The 24286-nt window shown below is 54.8% G+C and overlaps 6 protein-coding genes across 6 annotated transcripts; 2 read left to right on the plus strand and 4 right to left on the minus strand.

The window, feature by feature from the left end:
• Positions 1-1735: 1735 nt before the first annotated feature.
• VOLCADRAFT_103712 (uncharacterized protein) lies at positions 1736-6193 on the minus strand (the record flags this gene model as incomplete). Its single annotated transcript, XM_002948042.1, has 9 exons — positions 1736-3404; positions 3592-3830; positions 4063-4234; positions 4526-4741; positions 4865-4993; positions 5302-5460; positions 5701-5811; positions 5925-6012; positions 6108-6193. 9 exons carry the CDS (start codon positions 6191-6193, stop codon positions 2580-2582), a joined length of 2025 nt encoding a protein of 674 aa, XP_002948088.1. The 3' UTR covers positions 1736-2579.
• A 343-nt stretch (positions 6194-6536) lies between these two features.
• Positions 6537-11109, plus strand: VOLCADRAFT_116649 (uncharacterized protein; the record flags this gene model as incomplete). The annotated part of the gene is made up of 8 exons (XM_002947893.1): positions 6537-6593; positions 6713-6883; positions 6979-7114; positions 7187-7836; positions 8093-9234; positions 9614-9794; positions 10227-10450; positions 10833-11109. The coding sequence occupies 8 exons, from the start codon at positions 6537-6539 to the stop codon at positions 11107-11109; spliced, it is 2838 nt and encodes a 945-aa protein (XP_002947939.1).
• A 1574-nt stretch (positions 11110-12683) lies between these two features.
• Positions 12684-15049, minus strand: trx4 (thioredoxin). Its single transcript, XM_002948043.1, has 4 exons — positions 14761-15049; positions 14317-14388; positions 13347-13478; positions 12684-12874 (listed from the first exon to the last, which is right to left on the minus strand). Exons 1-4 carry the CDS (start codon positions 14938-14940, stop codon positions 12695-12697), a joined length of 564 nt encoding a protein of 187 aa, XP_002948089.1. The 5' UTR covers positions 14941-15049; the 3' UTR covers positions 12684-12694.
• A 1115-nt stretch (positions 15050-16164) lies between these two features.
• Positions 16165-16963, minus strand: VOLCADRAFT_79982 (uncharacterized protein; the record flags this gene model as incomplete). The annotated part of the gene is made up of 1 exon (XM_002948044.1): positions 16165-16963. The coding sequence occupies one exon, from the start codon at positions 16961-16963 to the stop codon at positions 16256-16258; it is 708 nt and encodes a 235-aa protein (XP_002948090.1). The 3' UTR covers positions 16165-16255.
• Positions 16964-19497: 2534 nt separating this feature from the next.
• On the plus strand, positions 19498-21144 carry VOLCADRAFT_88352 (uncharacterized protein; the record flags this gene model as incomplete). The annotated part of the gene is made up of 6 exons (XM_002947894.1): positions 19498-19636; positions 19877-19983; positions 20091-20318; positions 20471-20587; positions 20756-20896; positions 21010-21144. 6 exons carry the CDS (start codon positions 19498-19500, stop codon positions 21142-21144), a joined length of 867 nt encoding a protein of 288 aa, XP_002947940.1.
• A 579-nt stretch (positions 21145-21723) lies between these two features.
• VOLCADRAFT_73556 (uncharacterized protein) lies at positions 21724-23509 on the minus strand. Its single transcript, XM_002948045.1, has one exon. It carries the CDS (start codon positions 23233-23235, stop codon positions 22270-22272), a length of 966 nt encoding a protein of 321 aa, XP_002948091.1. The 5' UTR covers positions 23236-23509; the 3' UTR covers positions 21724-22269.
• Positions 23510-24286: the final 777 nt, after the last annotated feature.

The following is a 24286-nucleotide window of genomic DNA, read 5'->3' on the forward strand; positions in this document are numbered from 1 at the left end:
CTGGTCGATTGCGGCGCTGCAGCAATGTGCTCTTAAATCCATGAGGTTTGGGGCGTGGCAGCAGCAGACTTGTGCTGCTTACTGACGAATCTCATTGCGGCAATCGTTACGGTCTTCCGTGTCTATGCCACACGTGTGGGCCTGTTAATCACAATTACGCGACGAGAGGTGATGCAAGCTGCATTGCTGCGGCACTCTGTATTGGCGTAGATAGCCAGACGGTCTAGCACAAAGAAAATAGTGTCGCGACCAACCGGGTGTGAAGCTCTGGCAGGGTTGCGTAGCTGGTGGTGTAGCCGCTGGAGTTCGCACAGGTGGTCCGTTTTGATCGGGTATCACCCTAGGTAGTGGGGTAGGTGCGCTCGGATGCGCTACGGCCGGTGATAGGATCAAGGCGCGGTAGGAGGCGTCATAACTGGATCATCATCAGGGTCGGCGGATGGCAACAACGAGCCGCCGCTTCTTAGTCATGGGCTCATGCCATGAAGGGGGAGCGGCCACTGTTTGTGGCAGCTGAACGGATTGATACCTGGTCCTGCTAATTGAGTAGTCTGATAATATGGGTCAGCTGCTTGAAACGATTTGACGAAGATGAGGGAAGCTCGTGATCTCCCGGGTCCTTTAAGGAGATGCAATTCGTGTGGATGCACTCATGGAGTTTCACGAGTTTCATCCTGACGTTTTAATGGACGGAGAAATGGTTGCCAGGATGGGTTTTGGGGAGCAGATTGAGAAAGCCACGGAAAGCCACGGCTTGCAAAACTGTGTTATGTGCACCGTCGCAATTGATTTGAAGGAGCCTCGCGCCAACGCCCATACGTTTTAGCTGTGTACCCTGCGGCATGCTAGTGGCTTCCAGCAGGCCCTCTTAGGAAGGTTTTGTAAGTCACATGTCACCAGTTCCCCAGTTTTCCCGTCGTCACATACCCGTATATGCCCGCCGGAACCCCGCCAGCTGCCTTTGGAAAAGCGTGCGGGGCGAATCCAGAACTCGTGTTATACCTTGTGCCTAAAACGAAGATGGGCAGAGCAACCTGGTTTGGGAAGGGACACAAGAGGCAACAGGCAAAACGGAAACTCCGCTACGGTGTTGTAGCGTTCTAGATATCCTGAGAGAACATTATAGGAGATACTCCGGACGTATCTACTTCAATACGCAGCAGGCCTGTTTGCTTTCCAAGGTAACACGGCGACGGTACGGGAAACTCCTATGTCTTCCGACTGCGCTCCCAACTGAACAGATCTTGAGCTACCTTGTTGGCCGATATCCTAGACCAGCAATAATCAATTAGGTGGTGACGCGTTTGAGCTGCAACGTGACGCAGCCTTGCAAGCAACTAAATTCCTGAAAGCTTTTCTGGTTTTCATTCCTGGAAGCGCACAACAACCAACTTATGGAAAGCTTTAACATAGAGTGTTGAGCGCTGCCGGCAAATACAGCTGTGCGGCAGCTGTTGTGGAGCGGAAGCCATGTTCAACTCCCAAACTGGCTTCGTTAGCAACTTTGTTGAGCAGGATGGCTGTGCACGAACTGTTATCGTGCTGCTCTTGTTGACAACAGTCGGGTGCATCAGCTACACTTGGGGGTATTATGAGGTGAGCCTTCTGTAGACTGCTCGGGTTCTAATGTTCAATTTTATTTTGTGGGTGTGGATTAATGATGAAATGCGCAATGCTCTTGGCAGGGAATTGCTAATGCCCAGAGCAACCTCATGCTGGATAAGCTGCACGAGCTGCAGCTACTGCAGATGTCTATGGCTAACAATGGCACGGAACGTAAACACACTGGGGGCCACGGCATGCGTTTGGCGGAAGTTCAGCCTGCAAGGCAAGAAGAAAAGGGCGACGCTCGACACCAGCCAGCAGCAGAAGAAGCCAACAACGCAGCAACAAAGGCGGCTGCGGCTCTTGAGGAGGCAGCAACGGGAAAACATGGGGGTAAGCCTTCGGATCATGCGGCGGGGCAGCTGAGGGGTTCAGCTGCCAGGGAGCAACGGAACCATCCGTCCTTGGAGCAGCGGAGACCTACGCGGAAGGCACGCTCTGGGCGGCATGAAGAGGAGGAGACATAGCTTCAACGGTGCTGCGGGTTGGGTTTATCGTAGCATGCCTATGGAAGCATGGGATGGTTTTGAGGTCGGTGATCCCTTTTGACATGACGAAATAGGTTACACGAGATGGAATGGCGTCGTGCATTGGGCGATTGTAGCCTGCGCGGCTGGCAGGGCTCCGCCACTATGTGCGTGATAGTTTGGCTCTAGACACGCCATTCGTAGCAAGGACGGAGCGTGTCTTGTGTAGGTTAATAGTTGTTCTTGTATATGCAGGATGTATGCCGCCCAGCACGCTGTCACCTCGAAATATCTCTTTGATCTGCCGTGAAACAAGTTTCGAACTGGTATTGTTATACAGTGCATGTAATGCACGTCTAGGTCCGGCCTTCCGTACATGCGGATGCTGGTCGCATAGCTAGCCCATTTGTAACCTTAAAAGTACAACAACCGCAACACTTTGTTACACGTTCATGATGTCCTTATGAAGCAAACGGAGATCGTCCCGTCGCACCATCCTTTCCAACACTATCCGAAGCGAATTTGACCGTGTCCCGCAATACTGGCGTGTGGCAGCTTCGAATCCACATCCAGAGTCGCCATTAGCTCCTCCAGCAGCGTCTTGGGCCGCCCGCCAACTGTGGCCCCTGGCCCATTCATGGCAGGGGCCCCAGTTCGACCGCCCGTTCGGCCCAGCACCTCCTCCAGGCCCACCACTCGACTTAACCCAACCTCCTCAGCACCGTCAACACCACCACGAGCGTGAGGCGCTGACCCGGCTCGTACCATTGGTCGCTTCCGTGGCCCTGCTGAGCCAGATGATGGCGATGCCCCTGATGACCCCATCACTCGCGCCAGTGTTTGCCCCGATTGCAGTTCCAGTTCCTGCCTCTGCGCGGCCACCTGCCGTGTGGCCTCCCGCTGCTGCTGCCGTCGTTCGGCCTGGTAGTGAAGGTGCAGCGCCTCCAGGTGTTGCTCACGCACCACGCGGGCTGCCAGCATTTCCGCTGCACGCTGCTCAAAGATAGGGTCAACCCGCGTGTGATATAGCCCTGCAACGACCCAGGGGTCATGCGCGCGCTGGCGCAGTTTGCCGGTCTCACTAAGCGTTAGCCCCACGCGACCCACCCAGTCGCAGCTGAATTGCTGCAAGTGCAGCGGCTTGTTCTGGTCAGTTGGCATGGTGCTGGGCTCAGCATGTACCAGCATCATCTCCAGGTTGTCGGTCCCTTGCGTGGGAGTGCGACCCTGAGCTATGCTGACGGCCCGGGAAATAAGTCGATCCCGGCCGCATGAGGTCCCCACCGCACCGGCGCTGTGGCTGATCCGCATACTGGGCGCGTGGCTCAGAGTCTGAGGGGAGGAAGAGGGAGTGTACAGGCGGGCGTTTGAAGCCACGCAGCGGGTCGCAAACTGCCAAGTATGTCATTCAAGTCGCATTGGACTTCATAGGAGAGATGGGCTTCAGGCAAGTGCTTTTGAGGTCATAGGCTTGCGATTATGGATCTCCTTAATATTATGGACCCAAGATAATGCACACCTCATCGTACTGTTGGCGCTCTTCCGTTCCAATCGTGTATGGGACAGCCGCCGGCATCTCCACCTCGGATTCGTCGTCATCACCGCCTAGCCGGCTGCCCGTCGCGGATGCCTGGCGCAACCACATTTGCTTGGCGGCTGTGCGGTAGCTGTCCTTGAAGTCCATCGTCGGCACCAGCATCGGCGGCGGCTTGTAGTCGAAGGCCAGCATCGCGCACCGTGCAATGCAATCCGAGAATTCTGTGTGATGGGAGGGCGGAGGAGCAATGGACAGGTTTGTTGCTGTCAGTCAATGGTATAGCAAAGCGTGATGACATGAGCCTCCAAGCACAATGCCCTGTAGTGTTTACTTCCTAAACGCCACTCTCAAATCGCGAAGGCAACTATCGGCATGTCAGATGCGGTACGCGAGGAATATGTCGCCCTATGTTCTCCTTATGTGCCGCTCCACACTCCCACCCCATGGTTTCACCTTGAAAGTTCAGCCGAATCTTGGTGTGTACGTTTGAGTCAATTGGGTCTGCGGCCACTCCGAACTTGGAGCGCTTGAAGGCGTGAATCAGCTGCAGCCGGCTTAGCATGATGGTGGTGATCTCGAAGTCGGATGCGAAACGCAGAAACGCGCTGAGGTTGAGCTCGGTGGGCTGAACAAGGCGGGGCAGTTTGTATCGGTTGTTATTGGATGCGTACACTTCCAGGATTGTGTCAAAATAAGCTACCGGGTATGAAGCCTCACGTTCAAATACCACAAGCCGTCACAGCCCTTAATCATCAGCAGCGGCAGTTCCACAACTACGAATGGAACCTCATGCCGGGGCTCTGAGATCACAACCGCGCCGTGCCCAGCCCGCCCTACTCGACGGCCTAAAGTTCTCTGGCCGGCAACGCGCAAACGAGGCCCTATTCACCCTCTGCACAACACAACCGAATCATACCTGAACTGATTGAAGCGAACCAGACTGTGAGGTGGGGGGCGTTTCATGCGATGAGCTAGACTGCTGCTGCTGTTGTAGGTAGGTGTCCCATAGGACGGTCAGCTTAGGCCGCAACCTCTCCAGGGTCGTCACGATGTCCATGTGCAGGAGCGCCAAATCAATCGGTTCAGGATCCGGCAGTGGCTGATTGAGGCGGGGAAGGATGTACTTCGATACCTGCAGCCAGCGCCGGGGAGCCGTCCAGGTGGTGGGAAGGGATGTCGTGGCGACGGCAAAGGCTTAGCCTGCGACACGGGGCTGCACAGGAGCGGGGGCCAGGTCGCACGCACGCACACCCACCACAGAATCGAACGACTCCTGCACGGTGACTGCCGGACACAGCTTAGTGCCCAGCCCCGTCACCGCCAGCAGGAAGTCAGATAGCGCCAGGCGAGAGGCTGCCCCCGGATCCAAAGAGCCCAGAAGGATCTACACGGGGCCGGGCAGCGGTGGGTTGAAACTCATATGCAAAGGCAAAGTATTAACTATCGTTGTCCAAAGCCGCATACAGGTTAGTGCCTGCGTGGCCGCATAGGAACGGGGGCTCCCTGGGAGCACTGGCGCACTTCTACCTGAAGCGCTCGTTTCACATTTCACAGGGTTTATGCCTAACGCCGGGGCGGGAAACGCATCACAGGCGTCATGCACCGTAACTGCCCGTACCTAATTCAGGAGGACATGCAAAAGCCGCGGCTCAGGTAGAAACCGATCCGGACTGAACTGTAGGCCTCACCCACCTTGTCAAAAAGGCCCGAAAGCCCCAGCGCATCGATTTCATCGTTGCACATGCCCATATCACGCACGAAGCGAATGAACTGTGCGCGGCTGATAAACATAAAGTTCTGCTTGTCGCCCCAGCCACAGTACCGGATGAACACCTCGCGCAGTTGTTGCTTCTGTGGGAAACCGGCAAGAGAATGGTAATAATAAGAAGCTGCGTTTCTTAGTGGAGTGTGAGGGGGGCTGGACAGACATCTGTCAGCGCAGGTGCTAGGGCACCGCGCTCGTACCCTCCAGCTGGTACCCTCCGCCCTGTGTGCAGCGGTGCATTCAACGCTTGACCTGGGCAGGCAGGTTCGCTTCTTTCCCGGTTTGTGGAGGCATAATTATCCCTCTCAGCATCTGTGAAAACTCACGATTTCGGGCTTCATCTCCACCGCCAGGTCTGTGCGCCATGTTCTGCTGCTGGGCAGGATTGGGGGCTTCGGCTTGTTAGTTGCTGCACCGAGAGCAGTGGATAGTTTCGTCTGCAGCACAGCCAGCGCGCAGCAGGCGCATTGATAATCAAGATTAATCAAGCGTACGGCGGAGCGTACGGGTTAACCCTTGTTGCTGAACGACAAACCCGCGACGCACGTACCCAGTCGATAGACTGCGCCCCTCCAAGCTTGATACGCTGACGTTTTTTAACAGTTGTTTCGAGCCTATCGAAGAAATCCTCTAAACACCTGCTCCACCGACCACACAGACGCCAATACGTTGCGTTGAAGCACATGTTAGCGGCCAATGAAAGGTAACATGATGATGCTGATCCATGGCGCACCCCACGCACTTCTTTGCGTTTGCATTTCCCGACGTCGATGGCCGGGCTGTGTCCGTCGTGACGCCTGCGCCTCCTGGAGTAGCCATAAGAGCATATAAATATTTCGGATCTGCTTAAGAGTTTTCATGGATTTTAATATGCTTTGCGTCCATCATTCATTCCATGAATCCTCGAGCAGCAAATGTCATATACTGTAATGAGCGTAAGGCGAAGCGCTGCAGGTATCGGTGGACATCCTATACATGCTAGGTTAATTTTGTGCCACCTAACAAACTTCCCTTCTAAGTCATTGCCGTATCTCAGCTGGTACGGCGTTGAGTCAACCACTTTTGGTAGCATGGCTCAGAGGCTCTATACTGCGTTCCTGCAGACATGTATACATTGTAAATGCGCTTGTAACCGTAAACATTTTTGCAATTTAAGTCAACGATGGCGGACGTTGGCCTAACCGCCCAAGAGCTGGTGCAAGCCTGTAACAAAGTCATAGTGAGACTGCAAAAAATTTAATTGAACTTTCTATAATAGATCTTCTGTGCGCACAAACATGTATAACCATCATTTTCCTTTTGAATGTAGCATCTGATGATATCTTTGACTACACGCAGGTTTATGCTGGATTGATTACACGTGTGGCGAACGTTGAGGAAGTGAGGGTTGTCTGCAGTAGCAGCTCGTTGTTGGTTGCAGCGCTTGAGGGCTTCCTGGGAAGGCGCTTGGAGAACGTGCTGAGGACGCCAGAGACACCGGATGAGAGAGCATACAACCTAGGCATAGTTGTAAGTGCTTTCTTGGAGGTCGGCAGTAGCAAGCTTTTGGCGAAGGCTATTATCGGAAACGTACTTTTAATCCTCTATGGTATGCCCACTTACAGGTGAACGTGTTGTCTCAACTCCTTAGCTGTGATCTCTCTCACATCTCGGGTGAACGCATCGTCGAGGGCTCTATCGAGGACATTGCCAACATGCTAGAACTTCTCGCTGTGGTCTGTCACGGCAAGCCACTGCAAGGTGCGCTTTTGCTCTGCCCCTGGGGTAGGACGGTGATGCTTTGTACGCTGGTCATTAAACAACACAATGCAGGCCCGGCCCCAGCCACAAATTCGCCCTCGCAACGGGACACAGACCGGCAAACCCCAAGCCAACGCTCGCCCACATCCTCGCCACGTTCGCCGGACGATACCGGGATACCGACCCGAGAGAGGCCGGTGAGGACGAACAACCTTGGGACTGGTCCGGCGGACGGCTCACCGCCCGTACACACCGCCAGCAGCAGTGACAACAACGTACAGTCTAGTGATTACGAGACCGATAGCAGCGCCGGACGGCAGAATCCGCGAGCATACACGCAAAAGCAGGACTTGGGTCTTAGCAGCGACGAAGAAGCACGCTACGCATCCCTGCAGCAGCAACAACAGCAGCCCCAGTCAGATCGACAGGAACCGCAGCGGGGTCAAATCGACAACGAGGCGAGGATGCATCCAAATGTATACCCTCAACCACGTGGAGAGCTACACCCAAAAGAAGGCGATCGCGAGCTCAGGCAGGAGAGTCTGGAGCAACCCAGCGACGCCGGAGACTCTCTCCCTCAGGGCGCAGTGCGTGTTCGACCGAAGGGCCCCGGCCGACGCCAGCGTGTCTCAATGCGAAGAACTGTAATCGCCGGGCACGTACCCCTCAGCCCCATTATGGAGGTGTCCAGAGAGGGCTGGGAAAACAGTCGGGTATCAAAGGTGCGGTGCGCGCTTGCGTAGCAACAGTCACACGGATGCAGCCACGCGGGGGGGGGAAGCCACATTCCTGCATTAGCATTGGGACGCGCCGAGCTTTTCGGGGAAGCCCATTTGGGTCATGCGTTGATCCTGTCGCACGTTGTAGGAAAGGCGATTTTGTCCCAGGCCGAGCAGATAAGCAAGGGAGAGCACAGTCGCAAATGCTTGCTCTTGAAACGCATTCCAAGCCTTCCTTACCTTTCCTTGCCATCGGCAGGAGACGCCGCGTGGCCAGGCTTCAGTGGCGGCTGTGGCGAGGTCCTCTAGCAGCAGCTTACGTGCAGCTACAGGCCCGCCGCCGTCGCACATTGCTGGCGCTGGTGTCAAGCAGAGCGCGAGCAATACCAGCAGTGTCATCAGCGTGCCGTCCGTCGCGCAGGACGTCTCACGACGTAGCAGCAGCGGTCCGCGCAGCAGGAGCGATACGCGCAGCAATAGCAGCCCTTGCCAAAACCCCGTGCAACAGAGGCAGCAGCACCAGCAGTTGCCCTTCAGCCCTTCCGCTGCAACCGCGGCCACCTTGTCGCCGCCTCTGGCTCCCTCTTCTCACAGCGAAGGCACATCAACGCTGCTGGAGCGCGCGCTATCTCAGGCGGAGGCGACGCTCCGCAGCCTGGGACGTGAGTACGAGAACTTCTACTACAACGACGATGAAGACGACCTCGCTGACGTGGTCCGGTCAATGCGGCGGCGGCGACGGGCACCCAAGGAACAGCTGCAGCGACAGCCCTGTGCCGCCGACCAAGGCCTAGGCGGCAACGCTGGCCGACGCGGCGCACCGCCTTCCTACGAGCCTGCGCTCCGTGCCCTGCGTGCAGAGGGCCAGTCAGCTCGGATGCGACAGCACCAAGCCTTCCTGAGCCGGGCTAGGCAGGTGCTGGGGGAGGGGACCAGCACGACCACCGCAACCATTAGCACGGGTCTGCCTCCAACCAGCGCGTCGGCTTCCGGATCGGCATTGGGCTTACGGTCATCCTCGCGCGCGTCCAAGCCGTCCCCTATCCGGTCCACAGCGCGTAGATCGGCGGCAGCTGCGCCTACAGGCAGGGCAGCTGCGCGGGAGGACACGAAAATGGACAGGGACAGCAGGGGTACCAGCATTCGAGGATTGAGGGCAGGAAGCGGCAGGGGCCACGAGGCCCTGGTACGGGTCCTGCGTGCGGGCGCGGCCCCGGAGGCTGGTGAGCCGGATATAGGGCGGAAGCTGATGCAGCGTGTGCTGCCCGAGCCGTATGGTCAAGGAGGTCAATATGGCGAGGTGGAGCATTTCGACAAGGAGTCGCTGGAACTCAATCCCCGTCGCCGGCCGGGCTTGCAGCTAAAACCTGACCTCGAGGCAAAGCTAAGACACCTGTATAGGTAAGTTGAAGTCCAATTTCAAGCTCCCTTACGAAATTTGTGGACATCATATGGTAATGTAATGACGTGTGGTGTTTTGCGGCAACGGAGGATTTGCAGATCCCCTTGTATCAATAACTTACAGGCCTGGCTGCTGGTTGGATACCGGACTCGCCGTTTCTCCTTTGCCGCCGTACTATCAATATCAAGTTGCACGCCGACATTACCTTAGTCCATATGCACTCGCGTATGGCATCCCTTACGAGCGAGGGGATATCTAGTGGCTAAGCGGGAGACTGCGCTGTGTGCCGCCCTGGCTTGGATGCACGGAATGCCGTACCCAGGGATCCCCAAAAGAACCGGCGCCTTTGCTATCTCATGCGTGTCCCTTGCCCGCCAGGCTTACGGTTGAGGATCCCAAGCACCGTGCGGCGCGTGTGGCCGTGGAGTCCGTGACGGTGGCTAATGACCTGCTGCGCCAGGCAAAGCGGCGGGCACTGGTGGATCGCCTCAGCAATGCACGGGCGCGACGGGATGCGTCGCTGCGCCTGACAACGGACCGCTTGCGCGAGCAGAGCCGGGTGGGTTGCCGGGTTGCGTTTCCCGCCATCTCCTTTGGGTTCGCATCTACCTAATCCCTATTTCTAGTGCCGAGGGAGGGAGGCGCCCGATAGCTTGCAACACTAGAAACCAGCATCCAGGGCCTGGTGTCCCATGCCAGTTTAGTAAGTCCCTAGCATGGTGTATTGCGTGTGGGAACCTGAGTAACGGGGGGGTACCAGTTCCCTTGCAGGACACGTGTACAGCAGAATTGTGTTTCTTTTAGGATGCCTTTCCGATGAGTTCTTTGCAGCCGCGGCGTTCAGGTGCGTCCTCCGTTGCGCTTGCATCCATGGCGCCAGTTCAGCGGAGCGCACCGCCGCTGCACTGCCGCGTCCTTTGGGGGCTGTGACCTGATGAAGCCCTGTTTGCCCTGCTCGACTTCTGCCTTTGTCCCGGCAAATTCCCATCAGGAGTACAAGAAGCGGGCGGAGCAGCTGCGGCTACAGCGGCTGGCAGCGGAATGGAATGCCACTCAGCGCAGCGCACAGATGCGGCGGGCGCTGCAGGCAGAGCTGACGCTGCGGGACGCGTTCCTAGAGGTGTTGCGGAACGAGAAAGAGACCCTGCTTGCGGAGCGGCAGGAGGCCAAGGCGGATGCGACGGCGGCGTTCCCTATCTACAAGAGGGCTCTCCGGTGCGCAGCGATGCCGACGGATGGTGGCAGTAGCATTTTGTGGTGCATGGCTGTAGCCGGGAGAGGCATGGTGCCACAATGCTCTGCACCTCACAGGCTTCAGACGGCCATGCACGACATGATTCGTTTTCCAGCTCATCTGTATGTTCAGTCACCGTCGAGTTATCAAGCAGTCCTGTCCGATGTGCAGCAGCATCTGCTCTTGCTGTTCTTCCGCCTTCTTCCTTTTCCTTTAGCCCGGCATATCTACTCGCCCCCGTTAACTGATTAGCAGCGCATGACTTGCGGCCAGTCCAACGATAGCGCCATATCCGCCACTGCATCTCGGCGTCCCCCTGGTGCAGTCCCCGACACAATACCACCCATCTTCACCGCACCGCAGTAACACCGAGTGCACCTACCAGGAGATGTTGTCGCTACTTGAGAAGATACTTGCTTCGGAGCGTCAGCAGCGCATCCGCGCGGACCGGGAGGCTGAGCAGGCGCAGCAAGATTTCAACAAACTCGCCTCGACCGTGGTGCATGACCGGATGCAGGAGCTGCTGGCCCGCATTGCGCGCGAGGACGAGGCCGCTGTGCAGCGCCACAGTTTCGCGACGCACCCCAAGGCCAAGCGCGCGCTGACAACCCAGATCCGGCGCCTGTTGGGGCTTTCGTGAAGAATTGAAAGCGGAATCTTGCCAGTTAACACTAATGTACTCGCTCCCCTGCAGGTTTGGGTGTGGCGATTTTCCTTGTGCCGGGCAGGGCCCCGTCTTCGAGTGCGGGTCGAGTGGCAATTATTTGGTGGCCTATGCTCCCGTCCATGACCATGATCCTCTCATTACGACAGCATGCCAGTTACAGAGCTGGTGCAGGGGCATGCCTAGCAGATCCATTCAAAGCATCGGACGGCGAGGCGCCTTTGTTGTGGCGGCCAGGGGCATATCACATGGCCTGCTGGTGCTCCTAACGGAGCGGGTATAGCGCCCGTGCAGAGGCGCTGCATTCATGTGAGCGTGTCCCCTGGATTATGTGTCTCCTGTCGTGCAGCCGTGCCCGTTGCAATGGCTGTTTCATGCCGCGTGTCTTAAATAATGTTCTGTAACATTAGGTAATGGCAGTGTCTCTGGCCGCTGTTAGCAATGTGGCCACCGATTGGGGCTGCTGCACGCAGCAGCGCTCTGCAACTGGAGGATGGCGCTGTTCATCTCTTTCCTTTAAAGGAAGGATCCGTTCATTCATGGACATGACAGCAGTTGACCCCGGGTGGGTGGGCAATGGCTTAAGGTCAATGCAATTTTGATCAGGGTTGATTATCCCCTACTAATTTTGATAGTTTCCGTTTTCAACCCCCGCCACGCGCCCATCTAGAAGCTGTTATTAGCCATGCGCATTGCTACAGATGAATACATGCTGTTACAATGGAACCCTGAATCACGAATTCCCTTGGGCTATTACCCAGACGCGGCCTGAGTGAAAATCCCTGTCATTATCTTTCCCTTCACGTGTACTTGTGCCACGGGTCAACTCACACTTCGCATCACAGCCGGGAGCACATCAGCACAAACTTTCCTCCGTATACCGCGCACCCTCGCGGACAGTTCCTGCATCACCCGTAGTCAACACAAGGATCCCGTTACGCAAGTACGTCATCGCGCGTTGCTCGTCCACGCTGCTCCGTTCCCTAAAAGCTAAAATCTTTTATTGCACCTCTGCTGACCCGAATAAAGCAAATGAAATTCGCATGCGTGCCTAAGCCTCTTCTGACACCTCTCCGTTGCCAGCCCTTCGTCCCTCTTGACACGTAGCACCCGGTGGCTGGCTTCCGGTTGTCCGCTTTATTAACGAGATGGGGAAAGTACGCGCCACGCCCAGTAATCCACTTCAGACATGGCACGGACCCGCAATAACCCCGCATAATGTCAACACTCCTGGACAAGCACGCGTTGAGTGTCTCCCTTGCCAGCAGAACTCCCCACAACATGGATTCACGGCTCACACATTCGCGATTTAGAAGGCTCCCTCATGCGTTAAGTGATGGCAGAACTGCCGCCAACGAAGCTCGCATGGATCGCCAGTTTAAAGTCAGCTCAACAGCTTTAAACCCAGCTCTCACCCCGCACTCAACTCTTCCAACTCCACGCCGCATCATGCATGCGCCTTCCCCCATGAGACAGTGCCACGACAGTGTCACCATTTCAGGGGCAAGCTCAACAGTCCCCTTTTTCGCGAAGCTTTACTTCCTCCGGTGCTTTAATTGCCTCACATCTCATCATCCGAGCCAGCATCCTCAAGGTCCTCGGGTTGCAACTGCTTGCCACGCTCGCCGTCACGCAGGCAGTCCGTCAACGCGGGAAGCACCTTGGCCTCCTTGGCTCCCGTCACCACCGCCACGCACTCACCGCCCCGGTACATGCGGAACGTTGGGGTGGACTTAACCCCCTGGACGGCGAAGGCCAAGGCACGGATAAAGGCAGTTATAGGTTCTTGTGGCGTGCAAGGCAGCGAGCTGGATAAAGGACACGTTTACGAGGCGCGCAATAACACGCTCGCAGTCGCTGGGTTCACGACTTTTATTTCATAAGAGGCATTAATTTAAGCACCCAGCAGTGAGGGCGATGCAAATCGTACGGAAAACGCCATGGAGAGTTGTTGTTAACCGTAAGCGGCGCTGTAGCAACCACTTGGTTTGGGGCCGAACGCCCTCACAGTTCACATACAGCGCCACGAACCACATCTGGTAAACTGCCTTGACTGCCTTGCACAGGGCAGCCCACCCGTCACAAAGGCAATAAGAGACGGCAAGACTTGCTCCCTGTCCCCCCACAGAGCTGTCCGGCGTCCTAAGTCATCAAACTGTCCGCGCACTCTCAGACAGCCCTACAGCGCAACGATAGCTGCCTGACAAACTCACCCACTGCACCATGAGCTTCTTGGTTTCCGCCGAGCTATCCCCGGTAACGTCCAACAGCAAGCTGTCCGGCAGCAGTTCCGCCATCCGTTGATAGGTGGACATGAATGTCTTGCAAGGCTTGCAGTGCGAGGCCTGCGATGTGAGAGGGCCAGCAACAGAGCTGAAGCAGCGACTTCCATGATTATAGCAACTACCACCATGAAGCCAGCTCAAACACCAATGCGGCATGAGAAGTACAAGGCAGGACTTCAGGCACGCCTACGTAAGGGGCCTGCCTAATGGTGCACTTATTTGAGGCATTGCGTCAAGAAAGCGCCCACATATCCAATTGGACCGCATAACCAACTGACCCTACAAAGCCAATAAATGCCTCGACATGAGTATGACACTCTTTCTAGGCGTGTAAAAGCCGCCATTGAAGGTTATCTACCAGGAGCCAAATAATTGTTGCAGCTGTATCGAGCAGGAAATAGCCATCCAAGCGATTTTCAGCGGAACCTTACCCTCAGAAATGGGAAAACGTTCATCTACTGACCCTGACTCCGTGGAAGTTGGTCCCTGAATAATCCACCGCCCCTTGGCTGGAAGACTGGCTAAAGTCGATGCGGGCCTGATCCGAGCTTATTTTACTATCTTCCACAAGCCAGGGTAGAGTCGATTGGATGTAATCCAGAGAGGAGCCTCAAGGTAGACTGCCATGAAATACCACCTTTGAGCACGCAAGTGTATCCCCGCTGTGGAGACCGGCTATCCATGCAGCGATCACACCTTCCCCCCCATCATCAGGCTGACACATACCATCCCACTCCGGGGGCGTGGCTTCCCCTTTGATCCGACTAGCAAATGACAGGTCCGAAGACCCTCGCCCCTAGCCACCTGGAGTATCCAAGGATACCCGCCAAACTCATCCCCCAAATGGATTGTCAATCTGACCCAACCTGATTGCTGGGCCCACTACATATGTGCACACCTTGCACATTATAACGACCAATCGGTCCTTGTGCTCGTTCAGCAGGGCATCCACCTCCTCCGGTGTGTAAACCTGGATGCAACATTTCATCCACATAAGGATGTCCTAATTTAGTGGGATCACCCCCAAATATCCAGTACCCTCGAACCCATCCTCAAGGAGTACTGTAGACAACCAGTGCAACTGCGGCGATGATAAGCAAGCCAAAGGCAACCTTTGCTGTGCGTAGTACACGATATAAGCAAGCGTACAGGCAGCGTTGCGCGACACGTAAACGGTCATATCTTTCCACGACAACGGACATACCCGCCACCACAAGCGCCGCCGAAACGCGCATAGCAATTGCCTAGTGAATACTGACGTTGGATGTAAGCAAGTCGACGCTTACTTCTCCACCGCAATCCGGCACTGTTATAAAAATGCTGAGATGCCGACGCGACTCACCGTGTACACACTGCCTGGAGCCGCTTTTACAGCACGCGGCTTGTTCGCAAGTGGGTCAATAGATGGACGTGGCTCCACAAGTGAGCGAGCGCAGCTCACACGCCTGCCAAGCCTAGGTGCCAAAAAACGTATCCCAGCTGACCGATGCGGCAAATTATGGATGTAGTGCCGTGTAAGCATGATGATATCTTAGGAAGCAACACGATGTCACAGAAAGTAAAAAAAGTGACGTCTTTGTTCAGATGTATTCTTGTTCGCTATCCACGTCTCGCAAAGGTGCAGATGCGGCCTTCGTCCTTTGCAGATCAATCAACACGTTAAATGCAACTACAGCTGGTATGCTTATCCTTAAGAAAGTTGTTTTGGTTTGCTTTATGTCGTACATGTGCATGGCTGTGGCCGGCAAAACAGCTAAGCAGATTGTGAATTACCCCTGCACCACGCAAACGAACAACACGCAGTGAAGTTAAACCTTTGTATTTGATGGGAACTTGCATCCCTGGGCCAAAGCACGCGGATAATCACAGCTACACTCCAGGAACCCAGGGTCACTCTAGCCTTTCCTGGCGAACCCATCCGACCCACACCCGGTGGATTTTCCAGCACGAACTTCATGCATCAAATTGACGCCGATTTAGGGAGGCAAGGGCTTTAAAAAGCGGACATTCTACCGAGTGCCACGCCAAGGAACCTGAACGAGGTGTGCGTGACGATTCATGTCTTTTGCTCCAAACCAGGCACATATATGGATAGTCCGCTGTGTTGTCGTCCAACCGATCCGCTGGTTAGATGCCGGCTTGGGTGCCGGCATTCAACCGGCGCCCAGACCGCTTAAACGTGAGCTTATCGTGAATAGAGGAGGACAACGACACAAGTCTGACAAGATGCTTGGAAGATGAACTTCATCCTCACGAGCTTCCTTCTGCATCCGCAACGTTTGCGAATGGGTCTCATCACATCCTCTGTGTGCATGTGCCGATCACTGGACACCCTTCCCTATTTCCGCAACCCCAGTGCACGTACTTCATTCGCCGCGCATGCCAACGTCCACATTAACCAACGCCTGTATTCCTCATCAGTAGGTAGACCGTGAGTCCACGCAGCTGGCGAATGCCTGCCTCTACGGCACTCGGCTTTATAAGAATTTTCTAGGTCGCGCAGTCTTCTTAGTGTCTATGTTTATCCATCCTAAGAGCTCCTAAGTCGCCAAACCAGGAAGCTATGTGCTCTCATTATGCGATCATCTTATAGTCACATCAAAATCCCGGAAACTCACAGCCCTTTTCTGGAACTGTCAAAGCATTAGGCCTCAAAGCATTAGCTGCGAGGCTTCTCCCACGTTCTCACCGGATACCCTAAACCATATGCATGCTGCAATGACACACTCACAGACCCTCCACAACCACTTTTGCCCTTGGCGCCCCACGGACGGACTGGTCTCCAAGCCTGTCTCCAACCCTCCCATCGACGCCCTCGACCGCTCGCACAATCCTTCTCAAATTGATTGCGTAAAAAACAAGATGTCAAAAAGAACGGAGCTAATTCCGTAGCCTTTACTATGGTCCTTGTAATGATGGTGCATGTGGCGCCGCTTTAGGTCGCGGAGCAGCGGCCCCGGCAACGAGCTTCCTGGCACATGATGCACCATGTAGTGCAAGCAGTCGTACGCGACATAGCCGTAACCCATGCCCGCAAACGTAGCTAGCGCTGTCCCATATGGTAAAGTCAACGCAAGGCTGCAGTACACCGCCGATACGACAACGGCCGCGGGCACTGGCGGGAACACCAGCCGCAGCTTATCCATGGGGTACTTGTGATGGCACCCATGGAAGAGGAAGTGAAACGTTATTCCGAGGCGAGAGTTGAACTCCGCATGAAATATGAACCTGTGTATGATGTACTCCAGGAGCTGCCAGCCAAGGACGCCTAGCAGCGCAAGCGAGATCGCCATGGGTAGTGGCGTGTGATATGCCATCACAGATGCGATGAGGCAGTATGTGAAAAGGGGCAACCATAAAACAGGGACGACCCACCAGGCCGTCTTTGAGCAAGCCTCTACGACCGTGCTGCTGAAGAAGCGCGGCTGACCTGCCTCAGGCTCGTGCACCCAGGTCCAGTAGTCCTGTCCCAGGGTGCCCACTTGCTGCACGACGGGCTTGCCACGGTCAATTCCTGATTTTGTTAACGTACTGCTGGTTATCATACTGTCCGATAGACGTCAGCGATGATTAGGTGGCCAGACTATGACTGGTGAGGTGGATCAGCTGCGTTGTGTCGATTGTGCACACCCACCAAAGACGGGGGATATCCGCGTAATAGAGTGCTGGTCCCAATGCTACACTTCACTCCTGCTTCAGGCCGGCTACTTTACGGGGCTTTGACGGAGTCTCTAGCGTGCCGTAGGATAGGATGGCCTGCAGAAAACAGCGCTCTCAGTCATGGCCCAAACCAGCCAAGCAGCGAGGTGCTTAATTACCAGAAGCAGCAGAACGGCTCCGATCGTCAGCATAACCTCTTGAGCGTTTTTTACTCTTGATACATCGGCGCGGAGCCCCTACATCCCGAAAGGCCAAAAGATGTGGCTTGCTGATGGCAGAACGCTACGGTGCTTTCCAGGCAGGAAATATTTAGTACCGTGACAATGAAAGATGCTCCAGCAACTACAAAGAACCTAGTCCAACCCATCAGCTCAAATCATAGTCGAAACGCGTATTGATTGGTGCCGATCAACGGACTCGCTTGCAAGGTGCTGGGCCTACCAGTTTACAGAAGCGGACTTATGATCTCCAATCCTTTCTAAGTCGTTCTAATCTGAGGTAGCCGGAAACATACGGGCATTGAGTTGGACGGTGTACGACGCCAGTCACGGTTAATCAGTTGATAATGCACAGCTGCGAGTTATGCGTAAAGAAGTTGTATGTATGGGAAAACAGCTTTATGCCGTATTCCAAAGCTTGGGCTTGGCATAAGAGGGGAGTTTCCGCCATGGGTTCCCGCGCCAGACATCGGCAAACGGCATATTTCTGGTTTCGGGAACGGGTCTATTTCTGTCTTCCAATGCAATGGCCCGCGACCTGTTCTTCATCATTGACCGCGGACTAAGGTCGTCTTAGGCGGTCTTCGGGCCGCATAACACCTTTCGTACACGGCGTATGATCCTATTTCTGCAAGCCGGCCGGCTTCGGGAACTCTATTTCTGTTTTCGGTACGACCCGAAACTCCGGAAGCGTTTGCCGTTGTCTGCCCCGCACCAAAGGACTTGGTCATCTAATTGCTGGATTATGACGGCGTGCGGTATTGAGGAAGGTTGTCATGGCACCCTTTTAATTTTAGTTCCAAACTTATGGATATGGCCGTGGAAGGGTGGGTATGGGGCCACAGCTGGGGCCGTTTCTAGCCTTGCGAGTACGGTGTAGGTCGTGCAAGGATTCGCGGTAGCAATATGAGGCAGATTTAGGAAGCGCGGACCGAGAGGCTCGTGGCATACCGGTATGGTACCGTTCGATGTCATTTTGCTATGAGATTGACGCCCAAAAGCTGCTGGGACTCGAGCACGTAGCACTGCCTCACCGCGGGCCGGCGCAACCATTTGGGTTTGGATGGCAAAAATTACGACCCCCAAAACCCTCCTAAGCCCAACGTGTTCTGTGTGTCTGCATGGCCAACGTAGCTCGGTAAACATGGCATATGGGCCACTCCTGAGAGGATATTCCATAATTCTAGTATCAGACCTTCGACGCATGTATTGCTTATACTGCATGCGCATGGCACGCGAACCGTAATTGTAACTCCGTGACCACTGGCAGCATAATGGCCTGATCAAGAGCGCCTTCAGGACTGGACGCGCTGCATCGCACACTACCGCCAACCTCCAGGGCCCCTTCAGGGACAGCCGCTCTGAAGCCTCACAGCGGTCTTCTGGTCCTTATTTAGCTCACCTGGCGGCGGGTATGCAGTTGGCGATGAGGAAAGGCTGTGGCGCTGCGGCAGCCCCTCAGCACCTGGGGCGGTCGCAAGAGGGGACAGCTTGAAGTGCAGCTTCAAAGGGAAGCAATGTGATATTGATCCTCTAGCATGTCTCCAAGGTACGTACTGGGTGCATTTTTCGCGTTTCAAGTAAGTACTATTGACCCGCATTGACGGTTTTCGGGGTCCATGCCACTTCACTGGGTTCGTAACAGATAGCTAGCATAGTCGCAGGTTTAGGGTGAAGTTTTGTGTGGTTATTTGCGCACACGCGCTTCACAAGAAGATGGCTTTAAAACCGGCAGGCCAACTGGGGCGTACGGTACTCAGCCCCAGCTCGGAAATTGCTCACTGGCAACCCAGGTGCCATCCGATGATGCCTGACAGTCTGAATGTAAGCAGCGACTTACTGCATGAAGGACACACCACGATAATAAGTTAAAGCCATTTTTGAAATCATCAAGTGAAGCGATTGGCTCCAGAACTAGAAACCCCCAATGCAACAATGCAACCGGTGGTCTCGGCGCCAGACCTTTGACTCAACCTTGAAAATCAAGCAAGAGGTCGTATCGCTCTTGAAAGCAACTTATGATAGGTGTAGCCTTCTACAAGTAATTTGTGCACTGGTTTATGATGGCCATTCAGGTCAAGCGCACTGTAGTCATACATCATCCTTGCTTATTGTATGTCAGATTTTCATGATACGCACAGCCATAAATCTGTCGAAAATTTCAAAAGCTTAAGGTTGTCAGGGAAGCAAAGCCGTGCAACATGGCGCGGGTAGTTCGGGACGTGCTTCTTGGTTATCTAGCAACCTTTGGTTGCTCCAGAGAGATAGATGAGGCTGTTTTAGAGTACGCCTGTGGCGTGATGCAGAGCATGATCGAGGATGACGGGGAAGACGATGATGGTGCGCGAAACGAAGCAAACTCACGACAGGCTTAAGATCGCCCGGGTGAACCTTGCGTACCGACCTTCTTGACTTCTATGCCGGGAAACCGCTTGGATGCAGGCCCATGTGCCATCGCTAGCGTGCGTTCAGTTACTATTGTTAGTTATGGTTGCTAGGGTTACAGCAACAGTCTGTTTCTCAACTCCTGTCCGATTTTCATGTACTAGTCTATTCCGACTTCATAATGTTTGGCTGCAGAAAGCTTGATCCACCTTGATGCACTTCTTGCGGGTGCGTGTGGTCAGCCCTACGAGCAGTACTCCGAGGCGGAGCGACAAGAGCAGCTGGCGACGATAGTTCAGGAGGTGTGTATTGACGCCTCTGCTTCTAAATGTCATTGGGGCAGGATCTTACGCAAAATACCGCCCCGCTTTAGGCACGCCGCTCCCCACCGGCAGTCTCAAGTCTGCAGCCTCAGAATGCTGGTGCACTGGCATCTCATATTCGGGCAATTGCTCTTTCACCCGGTAATGAGCGGAACGCGGATCGGCGCGGGGAAAATATGCCCCTCGTGGATGAGCCGACTGGGACGGGGCAAGCAGCAGCAGTAGTGAAGGAGCTAGAGGCCCTGTGCTCAGGAGCGGTATCGACTGAGTTCCTGGATTACGCCCTGGAGTGCAAGTTCCATTTTAATGCCGAGGTGCGTAACTTGAGCTTTCGGTTGGCAATCCTCTTAACTTCCTGGAAAGTGGCATAAGCGCACCTGCGGGTGTTTAAGGATGGCCATTGCTCATGCCCTTGCCGGCCAAAGTTCAAGCTACGGGACACCCCTGGCTCTGCACATTGCTGCAGGCGCTGGCGGCATGGCTTCTCGACTCGGACCGCACGGAGCTTCAAAGAACCGAGGCGCAGTGGGAGGAGCAAAGGCGAAAGGGGCTGCAGGACGACGAGGCCGCCCGTCTTCTGAAGGTGCGACGTATGGAGCATGTGGGTTGCCTGTACCAGGGCCAGTGGACGGCTTGCAGGCCAACACGGAGCTTGAGCAGGGCATGACGTCGTCATGCGCTACGAGTTAATGTCACTTCTGTCGGCTCTGTCATGAACTTTGTGTCAACATCTATTGCCGGCTGCATGCAGGAGCGAAACAAACAGCTAATCCTGCAGAAGTTTGATCTGCGCCCGGTAGCGCAGCCGACAGATCCCAAAAAAGGTGGCAAGGGAGGACTCCCGTTGGAGTTGTGGACCGCGAAGCAGGACCAGCAGGCGCAGAAGCCCAAGGTACTGTTAGGTTCATGCACGTAACCTGAATGGGGCTGTCCGGGGCGCATTTGATGTTGTCCGTTTGTTGTTCCACCCAAATTCACAATGTGTGGGCCATGCTTGGGGTGCAGGTGCGCTACCTTGATGGCCGCGTAGTGAGCACCAAGGGCGAAAAGTTCATCATCGAAAAGACGAGTGAAGAATGGGATGGCGGCAGCCGTGGCAAGGTGTACACCAAGGGGAAGCGGGGCAAGGGCTTCATCTAGTGTGGACGCTGCAGGCATGGTACCCCGGTACTGGCTATTCAAGGATAGGACAGGACGCGATTTCCATCTGGGTGAAACTGGAGCGGTGTAGCAGGAGCGCGGTGATAAACAGATGGGAGTCAGTGTGCAGTCAGGATCGGATTGTGCATTCAAGTCAAACAACTGCTTCCCACCTGCATATGCTGTTACAGTACGTGCAAAGGTTCTGTGCATGGTCCCCTGGAAATCTGTCGTGATCAGTAGTCTTGGTCGATAATTAGGTTTAAGATGTTATACCACCTGCGCCACGAGTGTGCATACAATCTGAAAAGCAGAGGAGAAAAGGCTTGCTGCTGGGGCGCATGATTCCTATTTCTTCCCCTCAGTCGCACATGCTTGACGACAGCACCTTGTTTACGCAGGATTCCTGCACAATATGTCCGAGCGCACATGTTTGCCTGGTCGACGGGTGCATAACCCCTGTGCCAGCAAGCTTGCCCAGTACGAGCCGCTCCAGGGCGCTGTGGGATCCAGGGTTTCCTACTACCTGTCAAAAGCGCTTGATAAGGTACCGCACAGAAAAGGAAAGAAGATTAGAGACACAACTCCAAATCTAAAAGGGAAAGTTAATGGCTAATGTTCAATGCAAAATGTCAGCAGTCTGAAGCGTCTCTATTTGTCTGCTGAAGCAGAGGGCACCCATTCCTCATGTTGCCATCGGCAGCAGCAATTAGCAGTACCCGCCTAGTCTGCGAATAACCAAGGGAGCCTGCATAGCTAGCTTGCCACACTTGGAAAGCTACATTGACGACCAGAGGGCTCCTGGCTCCCGGTGGTTCATTGTGGCCTATTACCATTCGCCGCTTTGCTACCCGACCCAACCCGGCCCAGGCATTCGAGCCCCGAAAATTCTGTAAATGTCCTTTGCAGTGGTCCCAGATAACTCGTCCTTTTGAGTTAAAGGTTCCAATCCACGCGGTCTCAGCGCCTCAAGAAAAGGCATACATCCAAACAAGAGCATGTCTAAAGAACCGTCGCAGCGCCTTTTGGAAGAGACAAGTTCATTCGAATGACCCGCATGGCCGTATGTCCGTCTCTCTGATCCTGCGCATGCACAATACACTGAGACGGCCCCCTATCATCAGTCTATTCCTGCATCGCGCTGTTCCTTCGCTGCGCCTCCTGTTTGACGACCGCCTCCAAGAAGTCGGGTTCCAGCATGTCCCTGAGCTCCACATTCTTGTCCATCGCTGCCTCATACACCGCCATAATGGACGCCGGGTAAACGGGCATGTAAAGGCGTGTCAACACGCGGATTGCATTCGCCATGCGGCACACGACTTCCAGCTGGCCTTTGCTGGGCGGGGGCGCCACCGGCGCCTCGGCCGCGGCGTCAGCTGCGTCCGCGCCTATGTCTGCTGCGGCCGCTGCAGCCGCTCGGTCGGGCCGCAGTGGCGCCACCCACACCAGGCCATTGCAACCGATAATTAGCTCGACCCCCAGGGCCTCTAGCGTGTGGAAGTGCTGTTTCTGGCGCTTGATGAGGTTAGGAGGCACCTCCACGAGCTGCCCGTGCGTAAGCTTGCCGTACTTCGCGCTGCGCGTGTGCAGCGCGACGCTGCCATCAGCGTGGACGGACTGCACTTCTGCGCTAATTAGCTCTCCTTCGCGGAAAAAGGATCGCATGTTCAGCTCGTCCTCGGCATTGCGGCGCCGTTGTATACCACCCGGAAGGTGCACAGCGGAGAGGAGGAGCTTGGATTCTTGGCGGGACTTGAGGTCCACACGCCAAGCCTTCCCGGCGATGTCCGCGACACGGCCAACAACAACATCCCCCTGCTCCGCGTTGTAGCGGCTGTTTAGCGTCCTGACGTAGATGAGTTTGTTGACCCGCTCGACGACACCACAGACGGTAGCCACCAGCTTTTCGTCAACCACTTGGGTGCCATGGCCGCGAAGGAAGCCTTCCTGCCCTTCAGTACTGATCTCATCGCCAATGCAAACAAATGTGGTGCTTATTGGCGCATCGTGTACACCAAGCCCGCGCTCAATCAATGCAATATCGGCACCAGGTTGGTGCTGCCGGACGCGGACGGCGCCGGCGGCCGACATCTGAAAAGCTGTACCTTTAGCTACCGGCAGGTCAAGTAAAGCTCATTATTTGGGTTAACCTAACCAGAGGACGTTTCCGAAAGCTCAGCCGAGGGCTTAGGCGAAGTAAAGCGAACTAAAGTGTTTCGTGTCCAGGAAGCTTACACTAATCAATTAATGATACGCCTACTGACAATTCTGATGACTTTGGAAAAGGCCTACGATTCGAAATTCCCCGACTTTTCATGGTTTTTTTAATTTGGGCAGTGCCAGTATCACAATGCCAAGTTTGCAGCTTTGCACAATTACAGGAAAGGCTTTTACTTATAAATCTCTATGTTTCAGATGATCGTCGCCATTCCCACCTCGTAGCTGAAAATACGATCGTCAGTTACGCTGGAACCCGCCCCGTCCCCGAATCTGACAATACCTGTTCAAGGACAGCCATGATGGCTGAGTCGACAGCTGCACATATACACATGGAAGGAAGACCGACGCTCCCTGACAGCGCACTGAGGAGATATCCGGGGTGCTCGTGTATCATGTTCTTCGCGTGCGTGTGAGTCAATATACGGAATCTGCAAGACTGCCTTCAGCTCATCGATTGGTGGTGTACGATCGTATTTAGCACAGTGTCAGACTCTGTATAATGATCGACAATTTTTCCGTTTAGCCGTAAGGCTGCTGTATGAGCTTTGTTACAGTTATTGAAATAAGCAACAGCGGTCGGCACACGAGAACGGAGAAGAGAGGGCATAAGACTTCCCATCCGCCTGGTCACGGCTGAGTAGGTTCGATTAGGCAAGTCGTGTTGCCTCCTGGACTACTGATGAGGCCATGGGTAATGGGGGCGTGGGGAGAGCCTCAAGTTAATATGAATGAATGAGGAGGTGGAATTACCCTCGGCGCATGGCATGGGGAAAGCCTATCGCACGGAATGTGCTAATACAGTAGTGCCAATGAAAACACACAATTGGGATGCCGTCACCAATGTTGTAGCATGTGTAATTGTCTAAGGCTTTCCCGGTTCGGGCGTCACCAATTGTACGACGCACGGCAATTTTTAACAACT

The sequence above is a fragment of the Volvox carteri genome (genome assembly GCF_000143455.1).
Source record: "Volvox carteri f. nagariensis unplaced genomic scaffold VOLCAscaffold_8, whole genome shotgun sequence".
Lineage (NCBI taxonomy): Eukaryota > Viridiplantae > Chlorophyta > Chlorophyceae > Chlamydomonadales > Volvocaceae > Volvox > Volvox carteri.

What these genes read in the sequence shown, in the direction of transcription:
- trx4 (XM_002948043.1), bottom strand. Translation starts at nt 14,940, where the DNA reads ATGCTTACACGGCACTACATCCATAATTTGCCGCATCGGTCAGCTGGG. An exon ending in TGGTCGTTATAATGTGCAAG is followed by an intron (nt 13,479 to 14,316) that starts GTGTGCACATAT and finishes CTCACATCGCAG; the next exon opens with GCCTCGCACTGCAAGCCTTG. An exon ending in AGAAGCTCATGGTGCAGTGG is followed by an intron (nt 12,875 to 13,346) that starts GTGAGTTTGTCA and finishes TTCGCCGTCCAG; the next exon opens with GGGGTTAAGTCCACCCCAAC.
- VOLCADRAFT_73556 (XM_002948045.1), bottom strand. Translation starts at nt 23,235, where the DNA reads ATGTCGGCCGCCGGCGCCGTCCGCGTCCGGCAGCACCAACCTGGTGCC.